The sequence below is a fragment of the Apis dorsata genome, unplaced genomic scaffold, assembly GCF_000469605.1.
Source record: "Apis dorsata unplaced genomic scaffold, Apis dorsata 1.3 scaffold_92, whole genome shotgun sequence".
Lineage (NCBI taxonomy): Eukaryota > Metazoa > Arthropoda > Insecta > Hymenoptera > Apidae > Apis > Apis dorsata.
This window is the reverse complement of record NW_006263390.1, coordinates 1,340,123-1,340,505: the sequence shown is the minus strand read 5'-3', so window position 1 is coordinate 1,340,505 and position 383 is coordinate 1,340,123. Positions and strand designations below refer to the sequence as shown.

Genomic DNA, 383 nt, shown 5'->3' with positions numbered 1-383 from the left:
CACGTCGACCGATTGGCCGTCGGGGACGCGTCTCAGGTACTCCACGCCGACTGAATTCCGTTGATCGGGCGTCGACGAGGCCACCGACGCGGACGGCCTCAAGTCTTGAAGCATAGCGAACAGATTCTCCCCGATCATCACTCCCGATTGTGTCACTACGTCGATGCTTCCTGAAATTAAAAATCGTATGATTTCGCGTTTAATTTGCTCAAATATTTGATGCGAGGATCTTAAATAAATATCTGTGGTGGTTAATCGAGGTTACCGTGAGATCCATACTCCCTACGCAGGGGAGTCTCCGGCACTCGAGAGGCAGGGTCTGGACTGTGAGGAAGCTCCAAGCTCGAATTGGACCTGTGAAGGGCCAATCCACGACCCACGCG

The 383-nt window shown here is 53.3% G+C and overlaps 1 protein-coding gene across 1 annotated transcript in view; it reads right to left on the bottom strand.

Moving 5' to 3' along the window:
* The window catches only part of LOC102676365 (signal-induced proliferation-associated 1-like protein 2), a 28,861-nt gene that overhangs the window by 7,309 nt on the left and 21,169 nt on the right, over positions 1–383 (bottom strand). The window contains exons 4-5 of the mRNA XM_031508604.1: positions 266–383; positions 1–170 (exon numbers count right to left, since the gene is read on the bottom strand). Of these exons, the coding sequence (XP_031364464.1) occupies positions 1–170; positions 266–383 (288 nt within the window). The remainder of the gene's footprint in view (positions 171–265) is intronic.